This window comes from Pempheris klunzingeri, chromosome 2 (genome assembly GCF_042242105.1).
Source record: "Pempheris klunzingeri isolate RE-2024b chromosome 2, fPemKlu1.hap1, whole genome shotgun sequence".
Classification (NCBI taxonomy): Eukaryota; Metazoa; Chordata; class Actinopteri; order Acropomatiformes; family Pempheridae; genus Pempheris; species Pempheris klunzingeri.
The window spans coordinates 8,388,989-8,413,862 of NC_092013.1; the positions used below are offsets into that span (position 1 = coordinate 8,388,989).

The 24,874-nt window shown below is 41.9% G+C and overlaps 1 protein-coding gene across 4 annotated transcripts in view; it reads left to right on the top strand.

The window, feature by feature from the left end:
• Positions 1-17,843, top strand: part of tfeb (transcription factor EB) — a 29,722-nt gene extending 11,879 nt beyond the window's left edge. For 2 of the 4 annotated variants that reach the window (XM_070852159.1, XM_070852167.1), the window contains exons 2-11: positions 4,932-5,036; positions 5,452-5,643; positions 7,842-7,940; positions 8,144-8,338; positions 9,083-9,172; positions 13,113-13,230; positions 13,460-13,516; positions 14,118-14,193; positions 14,299-14,455; positions 14,543-17,843. In XM_070852159.1, the coding sequence (XP_070708260.1) occupies positions 5,007-5,036; positions 5,452-5,643; positions 7,842-7,940; positions 8,144-8,338; positions 9,083-9,172; positions 13,113-13,230; positions 13,460-13,516; positions 14,118-14,193; positions 14,299-14,455; positions 14,543-15,109 (1,581 nt within the window). In that variant the 5' untranslated portion in view covers positions 4,932-5,006 and the 3' untranslated portion in view covers positions 15,110-17,843. The remainder of the gene's footprint in view (positions 1-4,931; positions 5,037-5,451; positions 5,644-7,841; positions 7,941-8,143; positions 8,339-9,082; positions 9,173-13,112; positions 13,231-13,459; positions 13,517-14,117; positions 14,194-14,298; positions 14,456-14,542) is intronic. The other 2 variants (XM_070852181.1, XM_070852175.1) reach the window with 2 other exon arrangements.
• The last annotated feature ends 7,031 nt before the right edge of the window (positions 17,844-24,874 follow it).

Consider the following 24,874-nt stretch of genomic DNA (forward strand, 5'->3'; position numbering starts at 1 on the left):
TCTGTCTGTGTGCATTAATGTGCCTCTATGTATATAATACTGTAGAAATCTATCCATTCAGTAATTGTGGCACAACCCTGTATCAACAAATGAAAATCTTTATTTTCAGGATCTTGTCAGGAAGTGTCTCATCCACTCCGGTGTGCATACGCATCCCCTGTATGTTGTAACTAAATCCTTAGTATCTGTTGTAATTAGTTCAGATATGAGGTGGTAACGGGATGTTTTTTATATCTAAAGCAGCAATTGACTCAACAAAATACCAGGCATTAGTGTTTGAAAATGATCTGACCGCCTGTCTGCCTGCCAGTCTGTCTGTCTGCATGTCCATGTGGAATAGTTTGGTGTGCTCTGTCGCTAAGGGATACAGCTGTTTGTGTGTGTGTGGGACCAAAGAGGAAGGGGTAAGGAGCCCATACTTGCCATGCCAGCCCTGTCACTTAATCTCACCCACCTTACTCACTGAGTGTGTTTGGCGGCAGTGTTTTAGGAATATTGATACTTTAGGTCTGCTTACATGTTGTGAAAGAGGACTCAAAAGCCAACTGACGCCCAAGAGCCGTAGTACACATGCACGCTTACTCTTTATGTGCATGCACCCCATCTCACCTCCACCTGCCTACAAACACACACGCATAGATGCTCGCTGATACACAAACACACATTTATACACACAAAGAAAAACAAAAAACACACCATGGCTCAGAGGAACAGGGTGTTCCTGAAAAGGAGAACAGAGAGCAGGAAGGGTTATTTTAGTCATTAGAGGAGGCAGACGGCTTAATGCGGAAAGGGCGTGTATATGTATGTGTGTTTGTATGAGTGCGCAAGTGGTGTGCAGTGGTGGAACGGCTAGTGAAGTGTCACATTCGGAACCTTTATGATATTAACAGGAAGTTGGATTAAGAGTTTATTATCCTGAAACTAATTATCAAAAATTACTATCACTAGTTATCACTAGAATCATTTGGCCTGTCATTGATGAGGTATTTCTAATGTGCTTGTGTCTCCAAGCAGGGCCTGGCCAGGTTAAACTAACTCTGTGTGGTTTTGCCAGACAAAAGTCAAACAATGTCCAAGCATTTGTGTGACCTTGACAGATTTCTTGATCCTGTGATCCCAACACAGAAACAAAATCTAATTCTGTCTCTGCATACGTGCAGATGCACGCATGCGTTGTATTGAGAGAGCACCTGAGTGTGTGTGTATACTCACATCCCACACTCAACTGCTCTAAGTTTGCTGTTAAAAGCCTTTCTTGGCATTGCACAGTCAATTCTAAAAATACACAATCCACAAATTAACACCATGTCACTGAGCACAGGTGCCATGGCCCCACACTGCCCCCAAGTGTGTGTGTGTACTTGTGAGTTTGGGTCTATGAATATGCATCTGTCACACTTTGCACATGTACAGTATAAATAGAATCAACTAAAGCCGTCATCACAGTGTGCAAGGCATGTCTAATGTATTCCATGATTTGCACATCTCTTGTGCATCTTGTGTGTTGTGTGCTTATTGTTGGCATGTATGTTTGTGACTAATCTGTGGCACAATCCAGAGTTGACCTGTGACCCGGGCTTCCTCCGCTCCACATCCTCCTACTGGCTTTCAGTGTTTGAAGTGAAGGAGCTGTGACATCACAGCACTGGACACACAATGGCTGCTGTGTGCTTGTACTGCGTCACAGATGCCTGCCTACCCCAGTGGATGCCAGGCAATGGGAAGGCCCATGTGGGAGATCATGCTGCCTGTTAGCAGTGTGTCACCATATGATATCAGGAAGTGATATCCTGTCACAGCATTTGTGCATGTGTTACAACACATATACATTGTGTATCATGCTTTAGTCACACTTGGAGGCAATATGATACACACTTGACATGTGTCAGAAAGTTAGATGGTGTTATGTAAACAGTGTAGGCACTTCATCTGGTGTCACGAGCACTTTCTCTTTAAAGAGCTGGGGCATTTCAAGGAGCAGTTCAAATTAATATTGGCCAATAAATTGCCTAGAATTTTTACTTTTATACATTCTTAACCAAAATTGATGAATTTGGCACCTCTTCACTTCTTCAAAAAGGACATTCAGACCAGAGCCAAACTGTGCCAGTGCTGCATATGTACGCTCCCCTACAGACACTGTAGGAGACACTGCAGCGTTGTAGGACACAGGACAGCTAGATTGGCATGTACACTTTATGGCTTTGGGTTTAACATGCAGAAGCTACAGGAATTAATTTATTTGACTTGTCCAGTAGAACATAATGTAGTTGGCTATCCTCTATTGTGTGGAAGTCAAATCAGTTTCATTTACACAAATAAAATGTTTACTTTTATTAATCATAAATTTGCCTAAAAGGGATTTAATGTCTCTCCAGCATAGGGGTCTATCCTCAGACCTTGGAAGCACAGAGCGTACGTCCCCCTGTGGCTGGCATTCCTACTTTGCCAATTGAGTTTGGAGATGTAATCACCCCATTTATCAGTCTCTATAAATACACTGTGCAGCATTCCACCACTGCGTGTATGTGTGTGTGTTTGTAAGTAAGTACCTTGACGGAGACAACCATTGCTGCCACTACTATGAGAGGGCCTTCTGAGGCTCCAGATGTTAGCAGAAGGTGTGAAAGTTGTTCACACACCAATAGCATCAATAATTGTGTGTTTCAGTTAAGTCTCTGCTGCTGTTAGTGTGTCTCTACTCCTGTACCTTCTGTTGTTTGTTGGAGATAGAAAGTCAGTTTTAGTCAGTTTCGGCGGTTCGGAGCTGTTAGTGTGAAGTCGGCCTGTCCTTGAGTCCAAGTTCTGGTACATGTGTGTGTTGGAATGTGTGTGTTTCAATGTGTTTCTCCGCATGGGTGTGTGTTTTTCATGTGGGCCATGCAATGGGCACAAAGCGGGCAGTGTGTGCCCCCTCGGGTGCTGAAATGTACACTTCGGACAACAGGCGGCTTCAGTCCTCAATAGGAGCTGCCCTTCTTATTGTACCTCACGCACAATGAGCTTTTCTCTCTCTCTCTGTCTTTCTCTCTCTGTCTTTCTCTCTTTATGACCATATACAGACAGTGTTTTCTGATGAGAGACTGGAGGAATTAGATTCTGATTGGTTGCTCAGACCCTGATGTCCCTGTCACTGTGTGTCTACATCTAGTTGTCTCACAACACATTACCATCAGCAGCCATTAGAGTAGAAAACTGGCATTTTATAGGTTTCATCACACCTTTTGTGGGTCTAGACGAGCTGAGTCATTTATGGGATGAAAACAAGTCATTGCAGAAGGGGAACTATCTGTCTCCGGGACTCCCCACTGAGTGCGTGCATATAGGCATGTTTGTGAGTGTGTATGCGTGAGGAGAAGATGGTAGTCGGGGTTTACGGGTGTTCCCCATTGTCATCCTCATCACATGGTCGCCCAAGAACAACAAGACCACCTGACTCCCACAAGACCTCTCCACCATCATTGAGGAAGTACCCTGCACTTAACCATTGATAGATGTGACACCCCTTAATAGCCTGGAGATGTGGCTTGTTTTGCTTTGGTTTCTTTAACTTACAGTCAATCACACTGACTGGTGTGTCCATTTAGAGCTAAATTACATCATTTGTCCGTTACTGTGATTTATTCATGACCACTTGATTATCTCTTTTTTGTCCTCTCCCTATGTGACCATTCAAATATGAAAACAGAGTTTTGCATAATGGATCTTAAATCCAATTCACATTTTCAAAGAAACAATGAATATATAGCTAAATAGAAAAACAAATGATTGGAAAGATTCTTAGTTTACATATTCTTTCATTAGGTATTATGTGGTATAACCTGGTGTCCACTGTATTTGATATTTGAATATTCTTAAGTGTTTGTAAAGAATCGATTTGTTGTTTTTGTTGAAAAATATGTCAAAATATTGCAATTGTTTGTGCTGCCTTGATATGAAAAGCTTTATAGTCTGTTTATGTACAAGACAGAAATCACATGAGCACAATGCACGTCCTTTAAATAGCCTGATTTATTCTGGAGGCTGTTTTTGGAGGCCTCATATAGAGAGAAAGAGACGCTATAGCAGTGAATGCTCTAAGGCATATACACTTGGTAAATAAGATTAAAAGTCTGGCAACCTTTGAGGGTTGTTTGAGCAACTTGTAAAATAACATTGACAGGGTGCCTTTGATTCATTAGGAGCACAGAGTGCATGTGAGTGGAAGACATAACTTGCCCTGGGGTGCATCAAGATAAAGGTTTCAGGCATACATTTAAGAGGCGTGGCACTGATGGGAAAAGTCCAAGGTCCTACTGCTGAAAGGTGGCTGTTAAAAGGAAACTTGGAGACTTTTTGTACAGTTCTAAAAATATGCTTGTTTTCTGTCTTGCCTGGAGTTACAGGAGAATCTGTTTCATCTCTGTCTAGACTCTAGACAGTGAAGGGTCCAGGATGTATATAGCTTGGATTGAATGGACATAGTAGTGTCATGATTAGGATGAACTCAGGTTATCTTTTGAGATTGTTGTCTGTTGTCCAAACTACAGGTGATAATCGACTTCACTGTTAAACAAACTTGCCACAAATACATGGCTCAGTAAACATATTAAAAAAAGGTGTATTGCACACTTCCCCTTCTCCTCTCACATCTCTCTTCTAACCTCAATGCACCCATTATCAATTACACATTGAATCAGGCTTCTCTGCAAAGAGAGTTGACATAAGAAAGTGTTTGCTCTGCATCCACTATTGATACCTACCCTTACCTACTACTTACTTTTTTTTTTTTTTTTTAGGAATCCCTGCAGACCTTTAATACGGATGATTACTTTTTGCAGCAGTCAGATTTACTGTTACCTCCAATTCTTTTTCCACTGTCTCTCCTTGCTTTTGACTTTTTTTTTTCATTTTCTTCCTCACCTCCTCCTTTCCTTTGTCCTCCACAGCTTCTTCTACCTCTCGGGCTGGACTGCGGTGCATTGACGTCGGCTCGCCCTCCCCTGCCCCCTCGCCCCCCAGCAATGGCCTCACGCATCGGCCTGCGGATGCAGGTACAGCACACCGAGCCTCCCTCCATGCTGCACACGCAAGCCTTTTGTTAGCTAATGTTATCACCATCTGTTTGTAGCGTTGTTTGATGGAGCGGATACTGGACATTTTGGATGCATCAGGTATTTGAAGGGCATCTACATGCGGCAACCTTTTCTTTTTCCACTGATAAATTTGGCCACGTTATTTGGCCCTGTCACATTTTTACTATATTAACTGTACATATTTTTGGTCGAGAGTGACTAAATAGATGCCAGAGTCACCATCTGTGCTCTGCTAACAAGCTGCCAGCTCGTCGTGTCCACTTTTAAAAGTAGAAGGGCAGAGAAATGCCAAAAGCAGTGTCACCCATCACAGTCAGTTTATAGGTCAAAATGTTTTAATGAGCATTCCTGTGATTTATGTGCGTGTGTTCAGCTGATGCGGGACCAGCTGCAGCAAGAGGAGCAGCGTGAGAGGCAGCAGCTACAGCTACAGCAGCAGCAGCAGCAACAGAATGCAGCCCTGCAGTACATGCAGCATCGCATGGCTGGGCCACCTCCACCTACCCCAGCCATTAGCACCCCACAGCATTACCAAAGCATGCAGGTCCCTGTGGAAGTTCTTAAGGTCAGTAGGACTTGCAACAAATTATCATTTTCATGTGTTTTTGAATTTATTTTCAACTGATTTCCTACCAAATCGATTGCTTAGTTAGCTACTAAGGTTTCAGATAACTGTGGAAAAGGCCCATCAAAGTTCTTCAGAGCCCAGGGTGTCGATTTTAAAATGGGTGTTTGTCTTTGAACATCAAAAAATCAAAGATATTGAATCTACAATGATATGAAAATCCCACCAGCAAACTTGAAACATAATCTGAAGGTTTGATAAAGGAAGTATTTGGAAGTATATTGGCAGGAAAAGAAAAAGTAATTAGGGAATTTATGGTTTCACTCATTGGTCATTGAACACACATCTTTCTGCATACTTTTTTATGCCTCTGTGGCTGAAGACATTGTTTTCAAGTTGTCAATGCGTCCATCCGTCTCATTCTGATGAAGGACAGGAGGCTGTGGCGCTTCCATTAATCCACTTGCATGTGGCTTGAAAAGAAACAGGGCAGCAGTGACGGTGGTCAAGACTTCACCTGGCATTGTGGCCTCTCAGACAGCAGCACTGCCACACTGGGGAAAGTCAGGCACAGAAATGAAAAACGGCAGAGAGAGAAAAATGCAGTAGAGCAGCAAGCAGTTAGGGAGACAGAAGGGGGAGGAAGACAGGCAGATAAGAAAGGTTTGACATGTTGTGTGATAGGACAGACAGGAGCGATGTAGATAGTCTGAGTCAAACAGAGACAGATAACACTGTAGTGACATTTTGCCTGATTCCTAAGATGCTTGTGTTGTCTTATCTTTGATGGTGTGCGCCAGTGTCTGTATGGGTTTGGGCAATACTCCATTATGTGCATGTCTTTGTCACTTTAAGGTATTTTGAACTGTACATCTGTACATTGCGTATGCATTGGTAACTGTATGGGGCAATTTGCTGCATTGAAAGTTTACTTTGTGTGCATGCATGTGTGTGTGGGTGTTTTAGAGTTGTCAGTGTTTTTCCTTTCATTTTGTAGATAAGGTGAGCTGTCTGTCTATCACAGAGCCTGTCATACCCTCTGCACTGTGTTTCTTAAGACGTCACCTGTGCTGACAGAGCTGCGCCAAATAGTTATGAATGAACGAATAGCTGCTCCTCTGGCTCATGAGACGCACACATTGAAAGCTCAAAGCCAATTGTGTCAAGATATGCTATAAAAACATATGTGTACACAAAGTAGCATAATGATGTAAAAACATGTGTTTAGTGAAAGGTTTCTGGTTCATTTGATATAATCCTGCTGTTGGTTATGAAACAGAGGAACGTTTGGAGGTCTGAAGATTTGAGACTTTCTCTGCAGTAATGGCGAGCAGGCCTGCTCTCTGCTGAGCTTTACCCTTTGATGTGAAGGAATGAGGCCAGCCTATTGCTCTATGTGGCCACACCGGCAGATTTAGTTTGGTTTTACTCCTGTATGCATTGCTACTACTGAATTAATGCTCCCGTGTCCTAGTGCCATCACAGTGTTATGGGACAGGGATAATGGGGTGTCCGTTATAAGCACATACTGTATTGTATGTAATGTATTGTGTGTTTTAAATGTTAGAGTTAAACCATGCTTAGCTAGTAAGACTATATAACACTCTAAACATTTATGTATTAAAATAATAAGTCATTCTTATGAGAACTCTGAACCTCTGAAGTGTCATCACATATTAAGCACTTAACCAATTAATTCTAATTCTAAATACTGATATGGTCACATAAAAATGTGCTGACTTTGCTGGCTTTCATTTAGCTGGATCACTTTAAGCTAATGCAAGTGCATCTTTTGACATAAGGTAAAATCAAGCATTAATATTTAATTTTAGAGCCACACATACAGTACAGTACAGAAAGCCGATTTTTTTGCAAATGCATATCTAGTTTCTCTGTAGATGGCAGACCTTTGCTCTGATGTTATTTAAATGTTCATAACTCCAAGTTTAAGCTGTAATGTTTGCAGGTTAAACTGGCAGTTGGAAATGTGGCATTTTCAATAAGAACATTTGTTTTTCTCAAACATATTAAAAGCCATTTCTGTAAGTTTTGGTGCAATAAATGTCAATCACTTTAGAGTAAATTATATTACCATTATTACCATAAATGCTGTATATACTGTGTTTCCACCAACCATTCATATTAGAAATAAAAAATCAGATCACTGTGGATGACATCCTTTTACTGTCCATCTCTAGGTACAGACCCACCTTGAGAATCCTACAGACTACCACATCCGTCAGTCTGTGAAGCAACAGGTGAAAGAATACCTGTCCACCACCTATGCCACCAAACAGGTACCTTTCTACATGCCTTCACTCTCTACTGTATAGCTGTTAATGTCCGTCTGTCTCTCATCAGATCAGCTCCGTATACTGTCTGTTTCTTTTTCCTAGTTTGCCCAACAACCCACACAGTATTTCCATACCTTTATCTGTCATTGCTCATTAACACCATTATCACCCTCTCTCTCTCCCTCTCCCTCTCTCCCTCTCTATAGACGGTCAATGCAGTAGCAGGGCTTGTGCCGCCCTCCCCTCCCACAAACATGGGCCCTACACCTACCGGGGGTTCAGCATCTGCCCCACCACCCCTCCACTCCCCACACATGCGCACGGAGCAGCTCATGTCTGGAAACAGTGCCCCCAACAGCCCCATGGCCATGCTCAACATCGGCTCCAGCCATGAGAAAGAGGTAGATGCCTGCAAGTGTGGGCAGACAGTGGCGTGGACATAAACCCACAAACATTAATGCCTAGTCCAGTTATAAAGTACAATTTATGGGAGCCAGATCGAAGAAACATTCCTAAAATATGGCATAATTACTCTCCTATATAAAGTTATGAGGATTGAATATTACCCACAAAGCGACAATATGTCCACATTTTATGAAAGCATCATAATGATTTAATTGGACTTTGGTTGGCTCGAGCAGCATTTGTTAACACATGGGTGCCGTGCGTACAGTAGGAGAGTGGTTGAATGCATTGACTAACTTGCTATAACTGAATCCAGCTGTCAATGGAATTTAAATGCTCCATTATGGCCTTGTAAGAGTAATTACAACTTAACAAGTGATAGAGACACAGCAGAATCTAAGGCCCTTTGAACCAGGCAGACTTTGACCAACTCTCCGCCTCCTCTTTCTCCAACTCTCGCACTCTTGTCTTTTAGTCTCTCTGAGAGAAAATAGTCTTTCCAGTTAGTCTCCATGGCATAGAAGTCCTCTCTTGAGAGAGGCATGAGACATGCACCTGGAGGCAAGTTCACCTGGAGGCCTACATGCCATCAGGTTTCAGTGCTTTAATAAACATACCAGCAGTGACAGTCTTCTGTAGAGAAAAGGTGAAGTGTTTTTGCCTTAAAGTTAGACATAACAGGTCGTTTTAGATTGCCATAGCCACACAAGTAACGCTCTTCCCCTGTTTTTTTTTTCCAGATGGATGAGGTCATTGATTACATCATCGGCATGCAGTCCAATCACGATGATATTCAAGCATACATTGACCCTGTCCAGATGCCAAACACAGTAAGTTTAACCATCCCACAATCAATGTGTGAGATTTTCTATGTTTCAGAAAAGTCAGTGGGTTTTTTTGAGGGGGAGTTTTATCTTATTTGAATCAAAGGTCTGAGGTTAAAAGGTATCATATGCTGTTACAGATTGTTAAACCCTTTTAAGCAAATTTGTGGCTTGTGAGTTTTGGCTTTATATGTTTATATTTATATTAATATGCATTTCATATTTATTTACATCAATATTTACGTATATGTTTGGCCTGAACAAAGGCAGCATGCAATATTCCTTAAAAATAGCAAGTGAGGTAAAATCTATCTAAAAATAGTGTTTCAATAGCGAGATTATTTTAGTGTCCAGTGAAATTCATCTATCTGAGTGAAATTTGGATTGGAGTCATTGACATTTCTGAAAATGGTTATGGTTATGCTATTTTACTATTTTTACGGACCCTTTCCTGTATTGCATTGTTTGTATAATAATAGCATTTATAAGAAATACATTATGTATTCACAAATTGCAATGCAACACACTACATACATGGTATGTAAAATGCATTCCATTAAATGCATCACCTTTTAAAATGTCACACTAGAATTAACCAACCTTAATCCACTTCAGTATATATTTTGGGCCCAGTCTGCCCTAAATGAATCATAGTGCTGGATATGTCGAGTCATCAATACTCAGACGCTGGGTTTTCAGTAGTTCCTGTTATCTCTGTTCCTGTGTCTTTCTCTTTTTGTTGCCCCTCTCATTTATTGTTAAAATTCTTTTATGAAGGATGATGTTCTTGAAGTTTAGTGTTAAGGCAGCTGTTGCAATTTTGCTCTAAACCTGCTTTCTTGGTTGTTGGTCTGTTCCTGCGTGTCCCCAAAGGAGGAAATAGGTTATGTCTTTATGCACCCATAAGCACAAGCACATACACAAACGGACATACACACATTTGAAAGTGTGTAATTGACTTAAACACTTTACATTCCATCCCTAAACCTTGCTGCACATAGTTAGAAGCTGCAGAGAAGACATGTCAGACGAGGACTGTGCGATGCTTTGTGTCTGAGGGAACAAACTCAGAAAATTAACAATTAAACTGCCAGCAGTTAGAGTTCAACTTGTTTACAAGACATTTGGAAAGAGAGGGAGGTGGAGAAGGAGAGGGGGAGGAAAAGAAGGGAGGAGGGAAAAGGGGATGAGGGTAATTTGTGCGAAGGGAAAACAGGCTGAAAGTCCAGTTAGGGGAAAGTTCACTCTTGTTTGGTGGGGAGCAGAGGTAGAAGATAGACGGGATCGAGGTCAGTCTCACAGGACAGGGGAGGCAGTACCAGAAAGAGCTTTGAATGCTGCCAGTGCCTGAGAGCGAAGAGGAGAGAACGCTGGCCTAAGTGTAGGAGTAAAGGATGAAGGAGATGAGTAAGACGTATGCCATTGTGGAAGTTATTGAAGGAGAACAGATTCAGCTGGTAAGACACTCAAGTGCTGTTGTTTGTTAGTGTTTTATATGACTTTGGTTGGTATTGTAGGAGTTTTGCTCCGCGTAAACCACAGTTTTGACGGATGCAGTGACAGCTCTAACTCCCAGCCACGGGTCGCTGATTATAAAAGGAGCCACTGCAGGGGCCGTGGGGTGGGTGAGGTTTTCATTTTATGAACTAGTTCTGTTTGTGCACACGATGGATGGTTCATCAGGACTGGAAAATTCTTGCTCTCTTCTTTGAATTTAATTGTTGAGCGTCTTATTGGGGTTCACCGTGCAACTGGTGTATGACTATTAGCAGGTCTCGACTAATGAAGGCTTAGCTCATCGTGTGGTTGTCCATCCTACTCACTTCTTAACAGCTGTTTGTTTGTATGTGTGTGTGTGTGTATGTGTGTCCCAAACCAGCCTTCTTTAGCTTTATCTGATAGTATGTCTCCTGTGGTTGATTGGTTTAATCAATGTGAGAGCGCCTGCATGTTTGTGTGTGTGTGTGTCAGTGTGTGTACTTGTAACATCACTCTGATTGATTGGATTGATCAGCCCTGAAGATGATCAGTGTGTGTAAAGCCAGCACAAGATATGAACCGAGAGAAAAACTCAAAGCACAGATCAATATGTTGCTGGTGCTGCATTTTCAGAACATGTTACTGATGCCATGTAAATTGTTGAGTTTTAAAATACAGTGAAAACTCAGAGCCTTATTCCCAAGTGACAGACCAGCGAGTTAAACTCACCTGCTAATCCTGATGAGGATTAAAGCGGCAAACTCCTTGGAATTCTTGGAATCTCAAAGTTTAGTAAAAGCACCACTGAATACCAGGCACAAGCGAACTGTTCGACTCTTAAGTGTGTGTGTGTGTGTGTGTGTATGTGTGAGTGTCTGTGTGTGTGTATGGATGGTTACACTGAGCCATACTGAGTCCCAGTCACGCTTGCTTATTCAACTGAGTTAGATGAGTTCTTATTGGAGTCTGGCGAGGTGAGAGGTAGGCTGGGGGGTCTGTGCAGAAGCATAGAGGAGGCTGAGAGGTAGAGTTTATTTTTAGTGTTTGAAACTGTGTGTTTTTCAGTTTTATACCATCATCAGAAAACATAAAACATTACTTTTGGTGTTTTCTCGCAGCTATTCCAACCCAGCTTTTTAGTAATGATACATAGTTTTGTTTTAAAAACCAGCAGCAGAAAGCAGTTAGCCATTTTTCCCATATACATCAGTTACAATGTAGTTCAAGTATTTGAAGAATGACAGCTGTTTTTTTTACACCTTTTCTAAATGGCACAGCGGTAGACCACAACAATAGAATTTTTTCCTCACTAGTAAAGATTTATACTTCATCTCCACATTCTTTAGATAATTTGTGAGATTTTTAACAGAGCATATTGTTTACATACAAATGTGAACCTGCGGAGGTCCGTGTGTGTGTATTTATGTGTGTGAATGTGTTTGATCTCACAGCTCAGACAGTAGCCGGCAGATAAGGTATCTTTACCTTTAAGGTTTTTATCTTTCAGGCCTCATTAGCAGTGCCACGTTTGCCCTCACTTCAGGGAGTACGACTCGATTGATAATAAGGCATGAAAGAGTCCATCGCAATCAAACCTTACAGTACAATTAAAAGGAAATCATGTCTTTTTAGGAGTCCATAGATAACTAAATCACTCCTGTTTCGCAACGTCTAAAGTGCAAGAGTTAGAAGACCACTCCACAAGTGTGAGTTCAGGAGCTGCAAAAGGCAGAGGAGCGAATCAAGCCATAAAAAGAGATAAGATAGAAAGGGTGATGGTCAATGATTGTTGTGTGTTTGGCAGGCTGCTCTTAGGTGTTATATTATTGCATTATCTCCTTCTATGTGTTCTTTACAGCACCCTTAAAATGAACACTGCCTGTATAAAGATACTTACCAAGTTGTATGAAGCTGTAAAACAGTAGTCTAGGAAACATAGAGAAATAATCTTGTTTTAATGCCAGTGTGACCTGAGTTCAACATTCAATCCTCTCATAATATAATTAAATCATATCTTTTTTATCATGTTTGTCATCATGTTAAATTGTGGATGAGGCATTAATGCCATTGTGTTGAACAGATTCTTTGCAAGGTGTTTTTAGGGTTTTCACTTTGAGTAGAACCAGAGCATTGGACATCTGAGTGCTTTTGAGAAGTTTCATTCATGTTCAATCAAAGCTTTCCTATGGCTCTCTTCACTTTCTAATGTGGTCTCAGATGAGACCGATGTCATTGCATAATAATAATATTGTAAAGTTTATTTGTATAGCAAATACATGCATTCATAAATGCCCTTTAGGACTTGTTGCTCCTTCATTTGCATCACATCAAATCTCTGAACTACAGTTGTTCAGAGCTGGTGATTCTTTAAAAAGTACAGTTCATGTATATGTATAGATTGTTTGTTTTCTAAATGTGTATATTTGTTGTGTGTATGTGTGGCTGTGTGTGTGTGCGTCCTCCCCAGCTCCCCCTGTCTAGCAGTCACTTGGATGTATATACAGGTCCTGGGATGAAGGGACCAGCCATTGCTATGACCAGTAACTCCTGTCCTGCCAACCTGGCCATCAAACGAGATTTTTCAGGTGCGAAGGTTTTGCCCTTTGTTGTCAAATTTTGATAATTGGGAAACTTTGTAAATCTAAACTCAATCTCTCAAACATTCCAAAGTTATATAAAGGACTGTTTGTCATTGAGCAAGTGTAAAACATTTGCTTACTATTTTGTCCTGTAATTTATCTTGTGTAGAGAACTGCTTCTGTTGAGTGACAGGACAGTCTGAGCCATTAGTTAATCACTTTTGTTATTGCAAAGATGCAGAAGCCCGTGCGCTGGCCAAGGAGAGACAGAAGAAAGACAACCACAATCTGAGTAAGTCTTCGGCATGCCATTTATCCAAATAATTCACCCTCTTGTCTACTTTCTCATCCCAGTATTGTACATGCCCTTACAAACACACACACACACCCACACACCCACACGCACACACCATAATCTCTCTTGCAAAAACAGTTTTATACAGCCTTGTGCTGATTTAGCTGACATAGTGCAACTAGTGGGTGGATGGTTAACCTGATCATTTCTGCTGTTCTGGCACCTAAGTGTAATTACCTGTGACTAACTGTGTGTGTGTGTGTGTGTGTGTGTGTGTGTGCCTAAACGTTTGTCCCTTTTTGTCCTTTACTGTATATGTCCAGTATGCAATGATCCGTGCTTTTCTCATTCTCACTACAAAGCCTGTCCACGAGCTGCAGAATTAAACCCTTTCTGCATCTCTCTTGCTGTTTTTTGTTGGTGGTATATATATTTGAGAACTGACTTTTTCCAAAGGCCGCAATCTGCATCAAACACATTTTTTTTTGTTCCTTCTTTCATGTTTTTGATTTATCTGTATTGTGAGCGAGTTCTCATATCTTTTCCTTTGTCCCTTCCTATTTAATGGCCCCTTTGTCTCTTCTTTCCTCTTCAATAGTTGAAAGGAGGAGGAGATTTAACATCAATGATCGTATCAAGGAGCTGGGCACCATGATCCCCAAAACCAATGACCTGTGAGTTGCTTTACTACACTGGGATTTCTGTGTGGATAACATAATTGAATGAAATCAGTGATTACTTGTGTACTTACCAATAGAAATTGCTCTTGTACTTTACTGTGTGCACAGTGATGTGCGCTGGAACAAAGGCACTATATTGCGGGCATCTGTAGAGTACATCAAACGCATGCAGAAGGACGTGCAGAGGACCAGAGAGGTGGAGAACAACTTCAAAAGGATGGAAATGGCCAACAAACAGCTAATGCTACGCATCCAGGTAGCATACCCACACACACATGCAGACAAACAAATCAAAGCAAAGTCATTAAGACTGACGATGTTACCCCTCATCCCCTGTCTACAGGAGTTGGAGATGCAGGCTCGTCTGCATGGGTTGCCCAGCAACTCTCCCTCTGGCCTGAACCCGACTGACATGATGGCTACTTATATAAAACAAGAGACGAGCCCAGAGGAGAACCTCTCTCACCCCCAGGTACAAGCCCACCACCAGCACTTACACCAAAACCAGGCTCAGCCCCAGGCCCAGCAGCACCACTTCCTCCCACAGACCCACCTCCACCACCAGGGCCAGGCTCAGCATCAGCCCAGGCAGCTGCCACCACTCCCCCACCACCTGCAACCCCAGCCGCCTATCCAGTTCCCATCTGTAGGCAGCTCCCAGCCCTTTGACTTTACCCAGTCGCTGGACTTGTGTGATGGGATACCTGGCTTCTCAGATGGCATGTCTGGGCTGGGCGACATGGGCGGACTGGACGTCCAGGGGAGGAGAGGTGAGCTGAGCTTCCTGATGATGGATGAGCCCTTGTCCCCCATTGGTGGAGACCCGCTGCTCTCTGCGATGTCCCCTGAAGCCTCGGTTGACTCCAGCCGCAGATCCAGCTTCAGCATAGAGGATGGAGACATACTGTAGACACATGCATACACACACATTCACTTACACAAACACATGCACATTCAGAGGTTTCAGTAAATATTTTAACGTAAAACAAAAAAAAACTCAAAAAGTGACAGTACAAAGGCACAACACAACACACTTACAGCACATAAAACAGAAAGGAATCAGTCAACAGACACCATTCACCCAGCACACGTACACATACTACACACATCACACAATTTGAACATACACCGATGACACTCATTCGCGGTACAATTATCTTCCATGAATGGCATGAGCAAAAGAAGGTACACAGCTCTCACACAGTTGGAAATATTCTTTATGGTGCAAACATTTGCACACACACACAGAAATGCATGTTAGATAAACTGAGCAGCTTGAAACTTTGCCCAAGAGACTGAGCATTTACAAGGGGTGAACCAACACTGCCAGGTCATGAGTTATATAGCCCACTTGGCCTCGTTTTCATAAAGGTGGCTCTGAATTATAATTGAAGGGACAAAACCAGCAGTTAATTAGATTGAAGTTATCAGATACAAGGACAACCGAGTGCATTGTCTCACTTGATAGAGGACAAGTTATTTTCTCCTTACATCAACCTCTTTTAGCAACCATAAATGATTGAATGAACGATAGTGAATAAAATGGAAATAGCTTCATGGTCTTGCATGCATAATTTATCTAATGGGGATGCAGTCCAGTCAGATTGTTCTTTTTTTCAATCTCTTATACCACAGTTTGCTTTTGCATCAAGCACAAGCTGTTACGTGTTTGATAAGGATCTGTGTTAGCCTGCTAAGCTGAAGTGTATTCTTAAAATGTTCACATTTTAGGAAACATTTTAAAACCCACTGGTTGGACAGTTTACTGGATGGAGGCAGATAATCTTGCTTTCAGCAAAGCCCTTTTCATTTATTGCAAATTGTTGTCTTCTCACAAACACGTACACATGCACACACACTGCTGTCCCCCAGTTTCTACACCGCTTACCCTGCCATGACCTATTCCCTGAAGAAGAAGACACTATAAAGTGTGTTGACTCTGGTGAGACAGTAGAGAAAACCATTTGATAGCCTTCAAAAAAGTGTCATCCAAATCTGCGAGGTGTCCAAATACTCAGGTACTGTAACAGAATACACAAGCAGGATCATTTTTAAGTTGAAGCAGATGTTAACCTGAACTGTGTCTGCCTCATAACCCCTATCACCGTGTCTTCTGATTTTTGCAGCTGCTGCCCTTCACAGGCATGCTTTTATGGGTCAGAGGTCATGGCCAGGGTTTAGACTTCAATTAGTCCTGTAAATGCTTTACAGTTTGCTACTATATCTTTGTTGTTGCAGGTGATAAACGTTTCATTATTCTCTCACTGCTTTACTTGTCCGGCCAAGTTTGTACTAGAGGCCCAGATGAAGGAAACATGCAGTGACAAAGAGTGAAGGAGTTAGTTTGTCTCAGCTGACAGCAGGAGTAGTGTAATCTTCACAGTAAAAGCACATCAGCACATACTTGCATGCATTCACGCTCACTTTGTTCACAAACAGGAGTGAATCGAACACGCAGATGCTAATCTAGGACACACACACGTGTTACAGTGCTTACACACATACAGTACGTACAGTGCAGCCTTGAGGCTGTTTTCAAATCAGCACGTAAAGTCTCCCGTGCTTCGGCCTCTTCACAGATGAGTCGAGTGAAGCTACCAGCTGCAGAGGTAGAACTCAGGTCTGCTGTTCGAACTGCCACCCACAGTAAAGGGAATCTGTTATCCCGCTGGCTGCAGTTGTCTCAGTGATGATTTGGAATGGCTGAGCTGGACCCCAGTTGTATCTCTGCTGTGGTAGCCCTGGGGCTTGGTTTTGATTTGATATAGCTTACAATATGATCAGTACCAATAAAGGTAGAAAAAAAACCTTTGATGGTGATTTTTTTTGATTAAAAGAAGTGGTTGTTTTCTTTACTATATAGTTTGTTGTTTATTTTATCTCCCAAAGCACTGGAAACTATATTATTGTTTCGACTTTGTACATGGAAGAATTATGGAATAAGATTTATTTCAGATGTTTTATGCCACTAAACCACTTAAATGTATTTTATTTGTATTTGTTGTTTTAGTTCTATTTCAATTTTTATTCCAAAACTACCCTTTCTTCTCAGAGCCATTTTCAGTAAGCACACTATGAGGGCATTTAAGCCTGCTTTGTTTTATTTGGGAAGGAGTGGGGGGCTTCCAGATTTCAAATGACTGTAGAAAGATGAAGAAATTATGTACATTTTTGATGCCATTTTTATATGATTGGGATTTTATTTTCCTCTTTGTTTTAACTTTGAAATTTGGAGCCAGACATAGACGAAAGGTGATTCTTCGATTTGATTGAATTCAAATTGCTCATTTTATGAATGTAAGACTGAAGCAGATCTGCGTTTTTCGCCATGCCTCCTCCCTCCCTGACTTTGGTTTCCATGGAGACTGGAAGACGACTGACTTCATAAACTCTGAGCCGAGGAGTTGTGGTTGCCATGGCGTCATAGCACTGAGTCTGTGTTTGTCTCTGTCTGTCTGCCGGTGTTGTGCCTTTTCCCTATCAGCCACAGTTTGACTGTGGTCGAACTGTCACCCAGCCAACACTCCAAAGAGTTGCTCAGGCGTCCTCTACTCTTCCACTAGAGGGCGCTCTGCAGAGCAAATTACACAGGGATAAAGTGTTTCTGATTTTACTGAGAATACAAAATGTTTTGCCAGAATCCATTTAATGGCTTGTGTTTTTTTTTTACTGATATGACTTGATAAGTGTGTGTGTGTGTGTGTGTGTGCGCTCTCTTATATTACTTACTTTGTGGGGTCTGTGCCTTTTAGCAACATTTTGCTCAGCCCCACTAGGAGAACAATGTTTTTCTAAACCATATTGTTCTTGATAAAACAGTCTCAAAATATTTGTCTGATGATAGTTAAGGCTAGGATTAGGGTCAGAGATAGGTTAGTGTTCTTTAGTTACAGTATACATTTTGTCAGGGGGACTACCCCACTAAGGTAGAGACACATGGTGTGTATGTGTGTGTGTGTGTGTGTGTGTGTGTGTGTGTGAGAGAGAGAGAGAGAGAGATCTGGTTTCACTAGAGACGTGTGTGTATGAGCTGATTTTGTGACATCCCAAAAAGTTTAGAGGCCACTTGTGGTCTAGATTCATAAATAAAGGTAAATATTTAAAAAGAAAAGAATGGAAAATGTGGCTATTCTGAGAGATGGATTTTGCTTGGTTAAAAAAGTTGGCATATCGTTCAAGAATAGATATATGCTGACTTTGCTGCATAAAACACTTGTTAGTGTCTCAGTCATTGTTATTTTTGGTGTTTATGAGCACAACACAGCTCAGATAAACCTGTTAAATGTTGTTACATTATATGTCCACCAGGGAGCACCAGAGATCTACATTTTAGTCTTGAGTTCTTCTCTTTAATAGTACCATCAATGCAGTCACAGAAAGGACTGAGCTCCTGTGTAATTAACCTCTCTTGAATACTACTTAAGAAGCCAATATCAATTTTACTTATTCACAAATGGCCAGCAGAGCTGACCGATGCTCAGTATGTTTTTTTTGTGCCAAAAACGGCAGCAGGTGCTGGTGATATTGACTTCAGTTTTTTATGCCCAAGTGAATTAAAACCTCACATAAAATCCCAGCATTCTCAGTTCACATCTTTAACAAGAAAATACAAAGCTTTTGGCAAATGAAATGTATTGGTGCATTTAGTTAAAATCACCCTATTATCTCAGAGATGGTGGCCTTCACATTTCACCTGACTCTTCTCTTATCCAGTTCTTTCCATCACCTCCTGATGTATTAGTCCAGGGCTGCTTGAGGATGATCCATAAACCATTTAACAGCCTTTCTTAAGTTAAATCGGGGTAATCTTATTTCTCATCCACACCCACACCCACACACACACGCACACTGACTGATGCTGCAGAACATGTTAAAGTGTAGTGGTGGTGTCTGCAGCCCATCCACAGGCCCATTCTCCCGGGTCTTTATGATGCTAATGTACTCCCCAGTCTAATAAATCCCTGTACAGCTGCAAAGAGTAGATCTTATGGCTCACTCCGATCACCACCTTTTCGCCCATCTCCCCCCAACACACATATACAGACCGCTATTACCGCAGCAGAAGTGCTTGCCTTGCACTTCCACAGACACTTGGGTGGCTTGTTAGTAAGAGGGAGAGAGGGAAAGGGTTGAGACAAATCAAACATGAAGGTGCAATTTGAGAGATGTTGGCACGGGAACGCAGAGTTCGGCCCTGGCATAGAGTGCTGGGGGTGCTGGGAGGGGAGACACACTAGGAAACTCTCATCACCTCTTTTTCTGATGGTTGGGGCTCTTGAAGTGGGTTTGGCACAGCACCTTGAGCACCACCATGCCCTGCACAAGGGTGAGGACGAGGGAGAAGCAAAATAATCACAGAGGTTTTTCTTAATGCTCAACAAACATTAAACAAGGAGCTCCATTCAGAGCTGAGGATGGATCCTCTATCGGAGAAGGGAGGAATGAAGATTCATTCTCTCCTCCAACCAGTGCTCTTTTTCATCCTTCCTCCTCCTCACCCCAACTTTTCCCTCTACCTTCCCCACCTCCCTCCATAGTCTTCTTCTGGCCGCTGGGCTCAGTGTGTGTGTGTATGACTCCTCACTCCCAGGGGAGCAGTGTGTCACTCAGCTTGAAGCCCACGGAAGAGAGGTGAAAGGGGGCTGATTGAGCTAATTTAGCCCCTGGATGTGAGAGCAGGAAAGGCCTCACCTTCTGCTAATAGACAGACATCAAAATGGAGATGAGGGGGGGGGGTGAAAGGAGGGAAAGAAGAGTGGAGGGAGGAGGGGGGTGGCTATAAAACTGAGACGACTTTTTGATGGATTTATCTCTTTTTGTCCGAGGGGGTGTGGGGAAAACTTTTATGAACACTGAGTGACATTGTGAAGTTGCTAAAGGTTTATGTGTGTTGCCATTAATTAAAACCTGCTGATATTACTTATTGATCCGTCCTCCTCCATTAAGATACCGTCAATCACAGTCTATTTTATGATCTCTTCTGCCCGGACCACTCACTGTACATTCTCCCTGACAGGCATACTGGAAGTCACACCAAAAATACTGGCTTTTACCACATGGATGGAGATTGGAGGCACTCTTTATAGCCTCTGCGGGCATACATACTCCTGTAGGACTCCTGATGGCCCACTATCAAAAAGCCTCTAATGAAGATGGCACGATGACACAACATTGATTTTAGCTCCATAATTCTTCTGCACTGCAGATTTAAGTTTGTCCTAAAGTTTTTGGGGCACCTCTGAAACTCTGATATCTCTTTATTCCTCAAATCTATATTAAGTTGTACAGTTTTTCATAAGACGTTGGCTGTACACAGAATGTGTGTTTACATACATAGGTTTGCAGTTTAGACCCATTCAAATGTGATCCATAGTGGATCTCATTTGAGTGTTAAAAGGGTTAAATAAAGGCTGTCACACATGTGAAAGTGTCATTCCTCTGAAAGGTCAAAACTGATAGCTCCCTAAGACCCATCACACAGGAAAGGCAACTACTCCTTTTTTTCTCCTTCCCTCACATTCTCTCACTAACTAACTCCGTCTCGACACTGTCGACACGCACCTCCTGTCCTTCTTCATTCCCACCTCTCCTGCCCCTCTTTATTCTGCCGCACCATTGTCCATCTTCCTCTACATATTTAATACTCTTCGCTGACTCCCCTCAACCCCCTGTGCCTCTATTCCTGAAAGAAAAGGAGCTCAAATTGGCTGGAGAGATGAATAATGTCCCCGCCATTAACAGTGGCATGGAAAGATCAGTCTTTTCATGTGTGTGGAGGTGAAGAGATGAGTTGCAGGCGAGGGGAGGACAGGGTGGCGGTGCGGTGGGCCGTGGTCTGGGTCCTTATTGTTCTTTCTAACTTTTGCTCAGAGGAAGAAACAGAAGAGAGGGGAAAAGTGACTTGTGTGGAGATTTTCTGTATTTTTCTGTATGCACAGAGTAAGACAGTTGTTGAGAAGTGTGTGGTGGTTGTGGTTTGTGTGTGTACGCGTGCATATGAGCTGAGAGTCAGAAATTACACAGGAGTGTACTGCAGCAAGTTTAGTTTAAAACATAAAAACTAATCTATGATAGAACAGTTGAGTCTTTGACTTTTGGTTATATTGAAAGAGGTGTATAAAAGTACAATTTGTGAAAGGTATAATTCAGATATCCCTCCAAAATCATGAAAAATAAATTAGAAATAATTGCAGCGTTGCTTTTTTATTGATGAAATTCAATTTTGTACCAAAATGAAGCCCATGTATTCTGGGTTCTTATAGTAATTTCTCCCCAGATGCTATAAAACAGTGTCATCCCTCTGAGCTGGCCAGTAGGGGGAGTTAGTGGTCCACAACACAGTCCAGCACAGTCGAGGCAGAAGACAAACAAGGCTTGACTGACATGTCTTAGCACTAAAAATGAACATGTTGTTTGGAATTGCATTGAATGTCAACCGCTGACAGAGAGAGCGTCAGGTGCAACCTCTGTAAAATTAAGACACGGTGTCATCTCTAAATTCCACAGGCAGGCTGCCGGAGAGCATAATAGGCAAACTGTTGTTCGGCGCTCTGATTGATCAAAGATGGGACACAAATACTGTAACATCTTTTAGTTTTGCGGGTTGGTTGGAGAAGTGCTAAATTAAGCTTATCGTTATTAAGATAAATAATGCTTCTGACATGGAATTTGTCACATTTTGAAGGTGAACCACTCCATCCTTTGCTCCGGCACTTGATGGAGTGGCTGTGAGAGTGATGAATCCTGCATCATGTCTTCATTGCAAGATTGAGAATTCATCTTGAGCAGGACCTCAAATGATGGACAATATCATCGTCCTTGACAACCAAAAAACCATGAAGATTACTGATTACCTAATGGCCTGGCACACAGGATTCGTTCAAACCTAAGCTCCTGAGATCTGTTTGTTCTTTTCCTGTGTTTGTTTCTCTGTCTGCCAATCCATCCATCCAGCCATCCACTCATCCGTTCATCCATCCATCTTGCAAATCCTCTTCCATTTCGCTTGGTGTTGTTGTGAGTGAGAAGCTGTTTCGCTGAACTTAAAATCTGAAGGTCGCAAAGATTTTACTTTTTTTTCTTCGTACCTCCCTGAAAAGCAGCATAGATTATACTGCCTACAGCTGTTATCACATTTATGCCCTTCTTCAAGCTTCTTTTTATTCTCATCCTCTCATCTACTGCCTTTCAGAGACCTGAAGATAACGGCACGCTGCATGACGCCATTGTCCTCCTCCTCTCTCTCGTAGGTGAAGATTTAAAGTTCTGTTTTAAAACTGCCACTGTTCCAATCCTACTTAACCCCCTCTCCTCCTCCTCTTCCTCTTGTCTCCCCTCTTCCTCCTGAGTATACTACCTAACCCTTCTGAACTTCAGTCAGAGTTACTGAAGACCCGGTGTACACTGGGGAGTCAGACACCGCTGAGAGAGAGACAGAGATAGACAGAGACTTAGCTGCCTGCTATTCTACCACTCTCCCTGGTAATAAGAAAAGTTTCTGTTCTTTTCTCTGTTACAGCAGGGAGATAAAACTAGGGATCACTCACACTCACATGCACTGTTGCTCACACACACACATATGTATTTGCTCAGTAACACACTCACACACATGATTTTGGAAATTCACACAGCAGAGCTTGAATTCAGATGTACACAAATCTAGGAGGAACAATATGGAGACAAACTTGTACACTCACACTCGCCAGCTTCACTATGAAGCTATCTGACTCTTTAGCACAAACTCATTTGGACAAAGAGAACCAAAAGACGGGAGAAGAGAAAAAGAAACAAGTTTAGTCTGTAAGCGGCTCGAAAACCTGATTCGAATTAGAGGGCGATTTCCACAAAGGTCAATGTATTCAGCTGATATCCTAAGAGGGAGGAAATTTAATACCCCTTTTTGGTTGAATTAATTAATTATAATATTAGGCTAGCTCTAGGGGCCCTTTTCTTCAGTGATTAAGTGAGCACATATCTTTAAAAGACTGTGCTGGTCTCTGGGGCCCTGGGCTTCTGAACCTTGGGGTGAAACAGGGAGAGATGTATTAAACATGAGAGGACAGAGAAACACAGACCCGTCTGCTCACCTCCACGGCAAGACACACCATGTACCTTATTTAGACCTTCAATAGCACTTGTCTTTCTTTGCAGAGGTGCTTCTCCATCGCCTCCCTGCCCCCCTCTGGTCCCCTCAGTGTTCAGCTCAGTAGGTTTAAATGTCTTCAAAAACAGGTTAGAGCTCCCCCATACCTGCTCTGTATCTTTGGAAATTTGGACAGAATGCCACTGTGGAAGAAGTATCCAGATCCTTGAGTTAAAAAAACAGGAACACCACAATTCTAAAAGAATTTAAAATATTTAAAAATATGAAAGTAAATATTGATGCAAGCAACATTTTGATGCTGCGGGTCATTTAGGTGATGTTAATATTAAATACATAGTATCAGGAATATATGTTTAAATCTTGCCTGTAAAATCATTCTGTAAATATAGCTCCAAGAAAATAATAGCAAAGACATTAACCTGAATCAAAGGTGCCAAACAAATCAAGTCTGAATGATTGATTGCTTGATATTGATATGAAATGTGGTGATGTGGTGAAGTCATTTGCCTATAAAATGTAGCAGAGTAAAAATACAAAACTGCTTATTATATACATACTTTAGTAATGTAGTAGTGACTCAAGATTTTTCCAGTAACCATAGAATTACCTCTTAATATACACACCTGAAATTATGAGTTATTTTAAACCTCTGAAAAAATATATGTTTATGTGCACGTGTGTATATACAGTAGAGCAATCTCCCTGAGCATGTGCAAACCCCTATGCTGACCCAGCAAGCAGCCTCCTAGCTGTCAATCATGTCGAACGTGTGTGTGTGTGTGTGTGTGTGTGACTGACAGGTCTTTGACATCATGTCTAAATCATGGTTACTTAATGGCTGTTTCCCTTTTCGGTGGAGATTGATGATGGAGACAAAGAGGAAGGGCAGTGACGGCAAGAAGGTGATGACATAGCGGCAGAGAAAATGATGGGATGCTGGTAGAGGGCAGTGTGTGTGTGTGTGTGTGTGTGTGTATGTGTGTGTGTGTGTGTGTGTGTGTGTGTGCGCTCACACATGAGCGTGTGGTTTAATCAGAACAAATACATGTGGAATAGAGTGACTCCATACAAAGGTGTTGTAGTGCAAAGTGTCTAACGAGTGCTTGTAACTAACACCCTCCATCCACAGTACACACACACACGCACACACACACACAAAACCTTAGGCATCCTGCTCCCACTGCCTGACCCCACTAAACATTCAGGTACAATTAATTATTCCTTCCTGATCTAACGAACGCAGTGCACTGATTGGACACCCTGAGGGTGCAAGGGCACTATTTTAAAAACACTTTCTGGTCATGAATTTTAATCACTTCAAATGTATTGATAAATTATTAATTAAGTGACTTTAAGTGATGCCAGGTGGGCATAATTTCAGGAGTAATAAAATGCTTTTGGGGGTAAAGTGCTGTGATGTGAAAGCAGAGCAAAGGAGCTTGTTATTTTTCTCTTAAAGCAGCTGTTTTATTTAAAAGGGATTTCTCACAAAATGTTCAACAGTCTACGGGGCTTATTTGGTCACGCAGAAAGGATCTGCCATATTGCAAAAATTAAGGCCATTTTTCATTC